The 3,141-nt window shown below is 52.7% G+C and overlaps 1 protein-coding gene across 1 annotated transcript in view; it reads left to right on the top strand.

Moving 5' to 3' along the window:
• Nucleotides 1-3,141, top strand: part of LOC113961851 (heterogeneous nuclear ribonucleoprotein U-like protein 2) — a gene marked incomplete at its 3' end in the record, with an annotated part of 10,781 nt that overhangs the window by 6,881 nt on the left and 759 nt on the right. Inside the window, 3 exon segments of the mRNA XM_027672538.1 lie at nt 910-1,000; nt 1,100-1,212; nt 2,263-2,532. Coding sequence (XP_027528339.1) covers nt 910-1,000; nt 1,100-1,212; nt 2,263-2,532 — 474 coding nt within the window.

The following is a 3,141-nucleotide window of genomic DNA, read 5'->3' as shown; positions in this document are numbered from 1 at the left end:
TTGGGTGGGTTTGGGGCTGTTTTGGGAGGGTGTTGGGTGGGTTTGGGTCTATTTTGGGAGGGTTTGAGGGGAATTTGGGGCTGTTTTGGGAGGGTTTGGGGGTGGTTTGGGGTTAGGTGGGTTTGGGGCTGTTTTGGAAGGGTTTGGGTGGATTTGGGGCTGTTTTGGGAGGGTTTGAGGGGGGTTTGGGTGGGTTTGGGGCTGTTTTGGGGGGGTTGGGTGGTTTTGGGGCTGTTTTGGGAGGGTCTGAGGGGGGTTTGGGTGGGTTTGGGGCTGTTTTGGGGGGGGGTTGGGTGGTTTTGGGGCTGTTTTGGGAAGGTTTGAGGGGGGTTTGGGTGGGTTTGGGGCTGTTTGAGGGGGGCTTGAGGGGGGTTGGGAGGGTTTGGGGCTGGTTTGGGTGGGTTTGGGGCTGCTTTGGGAGGGTTTTGGGGGGGGTTGGGGGATTTGGGGTGGGTTTGGGCATGTTCTGGGAGGGTTTAGGGGAGTTTTGGGGCAGTTTGAGGGGCTTCTGGGTGGGCTTAGTACCCTTTTGGGTAGGTTTTAGGGCATTTTGGGTGGGTTTGGGGCCTCTTTGGATCAGGTTGGGTCCTTTTTAGGAAAGTTTTGGGGCAGTTTCAGGCCTTTTCAGGCCACTTTGGAGTTTTTTGGAACACTTTTTGGGGCTTTTGTGTCTGAACAATGTCAGGCTTTTTGGGGCCGTTTTGGGCCAGTTTGAGGCCTTTTGGGACCTTTTTGGGCCACTTTAAGGCCGTTTGAGGCCACTTTGAGGCCATTTTGGGACCTTTTTGGGCCACTTTAGGGCCGTTTTTGGTCAGTTTGAGGGCTTTTGGGGCTGTTTTGGGGCTTTTTGAGGCCAATTCCCTCCTTTTCCCATCCCATTCCCGGCTGATCCCGGTTTTCCTCCCTCAGGTGACGCAGTACCTGCCCCTCAAGGAGGGCAGCCCCGAGGTGCCCCTTTTCCGTGTGGGTTGGTCCGTGGATTTCTCCCACTCCCAGCTGGGTAAAAAAAAAATTAATCCCCTTTTCCATCCCCAAATCCCCCTGGAATTCTGGGACACCTCCCGACATTCCTGTTTCACGGGGTTTTCTCCCATTCCAGGGGAGGACGAGTTTTCCTACGGATACGATGGGCGGGGGCTGAAGGTGGAAAATGGGCAGTTTGAGGAATTCGGGGAGAGTTTTGGGGAGAACGACGTCATCGGCTGCTTTGCGGTGAGGAAATCCAGGAAAATCTGGGAAAAAAATTCTGGAAAGGGATGGGGAGGAGTCTGGGAAAATTGGGGGGGATCTGGAGAAAATTCAGGGGGGGAAATCCAGGAAAATTAGGGGGAAAAAAAGGGAATAGTTTAGAAAAATGGGGAGAAAATGGAGGGGGGATCTGGAAAAAAATGAGGAACGATTGGGGAAAATGGGAGGGAACATCTGGAAAAAGTAAGGGAAAGGAGGGAGGGAGAGAAATCCGCGAAAATGGAAACCAATCCAGAAATGTTGGTGAAAAATTACGGAAATTGGGGAAAATTAGGGGAAAAATACAGGAGGAAAAAAGGGGAAAATTTAGAAAAATGAGGAGAAATATTTGGAAAAAATGGGGAATAATTTGGGAAAATGGGGGAAAAAATTCAAGGGGAACAATTCAGAAAAATAGGGGAGAAAATCTGGGAAAAAACAGGAACGATTTGGAAAAAGGGGAGGGACACATCTGGAAAAAATAAGGGGTGGGAGAGAGGTCCAGAAAAATGGAAACAAATCCAGAAACATGGTGGGAAATGGAGGAGGAAAAGGGGGGAGAGAAAAGAGGAAAAATTTAGAAAGATGAGGAGAAACATCTGGAAAAAATGGGGAACATTTCAGAAAAATGGGGGAAAAAATCAGAAAAAAAAAAGAAGGAACAATTCGGAAAAATAGAGGGGAAACATCTGGAAAAAATAAGGGGGAAGAGAGGTCCAGAAACATTGATGGAAAATTAAGGAAAAACTTGGGGGAAATTCAGGAAAATTAGGAGAAATATCTGGAAAAAATGTGGACAAAAATTCAAGGGGAGCAATTCAGAAAAATGGGAAAAAATCTGGGAAAAAAGAGGAACAATTCGGAAAAGGAGGGGAAACATCTGGAAAAAACAAGTCGGGGGGGGGGAGAGATCCAGAAAAACTGAGGGGAAATTTGGGAAAATCGAGGGAACAATCCCACAAAGCTGCTCTCGCGGGGGGGGGTGTTTTCCGGGAGCGGCGGCGAAAGCGAACGGGTTTTTTTGGGTTTTCCCAGGATTTCGAGAGCTCGGAGGAGGTGGTGGAGCTGTCGTTCTCCAAGAACGGGCAGGGGCTGGGGGCGGCGTTCCGTATTCCCAAGGATTCCCTGGCGGAGCGGGCGCTGCTGCCCCACGTGCTCTGCAAGGGCTGCGCCGTCGAGCTCAACTTCGGGCAGCGCGAGGAGCCCTTCGGAGCCGTTCCCGACGGATTCGTCTTCATCCATGCCCTGCCCGCCCAGGAGCGCGTGCGCACCCCCCTGCCCCCCCGCAGCACCGAGGAGTGCGAGGTGAGCCCCGGGAATGCGCCGGGAATAGCGTTGGGAATGCGCCGGGAATGCTGAGCGGCGGCTCCTGGGAATCGCCGGGCCGGCCGCTGATCCCCCTGGGAATCCTCCTGGGATCCTCCTGGGAATGGTGGCTCTGCTCCCTCTGGAGCTGCTGGGAATCCCAGTATTCATCTGGGAATGGTGGCTCTGCTCCCTCTGGAGCAGCTGGGAATGGTGGATCTACTCCCTGTGGAGCTGCTGGGAATCTTGGTGTTCATCTGGGAATGGTGGCTCTGCTCCTTCTGGAGCTGCTGGGAATCCTAGTGTTCATCTGGGAATGGTGGCTCTGCTCCTTCTGGAGCTGCTGGGAATCCCAGTGCTGGATCTATTCCCTCTGATCTGCTGGGAATGGTGGCTCTGGATCCACTGGGAATCCTGGCTCTGATCCTTCCGGAACCACTGGGAATGGTGGCTCTATTCCCTCTGGAGCCACTGGGAATCTCAGTGTTCATCTGGGAATGGTGGCTCTGCTCCTTCTGGAGCTGCTGGGAATGCTGGCTCTGGATCCACTGGGAATGCTGGCTCTGGATCCACTGGGAATGCTGGTTCTGGATCCACTGGGAATGCTGG

The sequence above is a fragment of the Neopelma chrysocephalum genome, unplaced genomic scaffold, assembly GCF_003984885.1.
Source record: "Neopelma chrysocephalum unplaced genomic scaffold, ASM398488v2 Primary Assembly neopelma1_97402, whole genome shotgun sequence".
In the NCBI taxonomy this organism is placed as follows: Eukaryota; Metazoa; Chordata; class Aves; order Passeriformes; family Pipridae; genus Neopelma; species Neopelma chrysocephalum.
The sequence above is the reverse complement of the archived record's forward strand: the minus strand, read 5'-3'. Positions and strand labels throughout refer to the sequence as shown.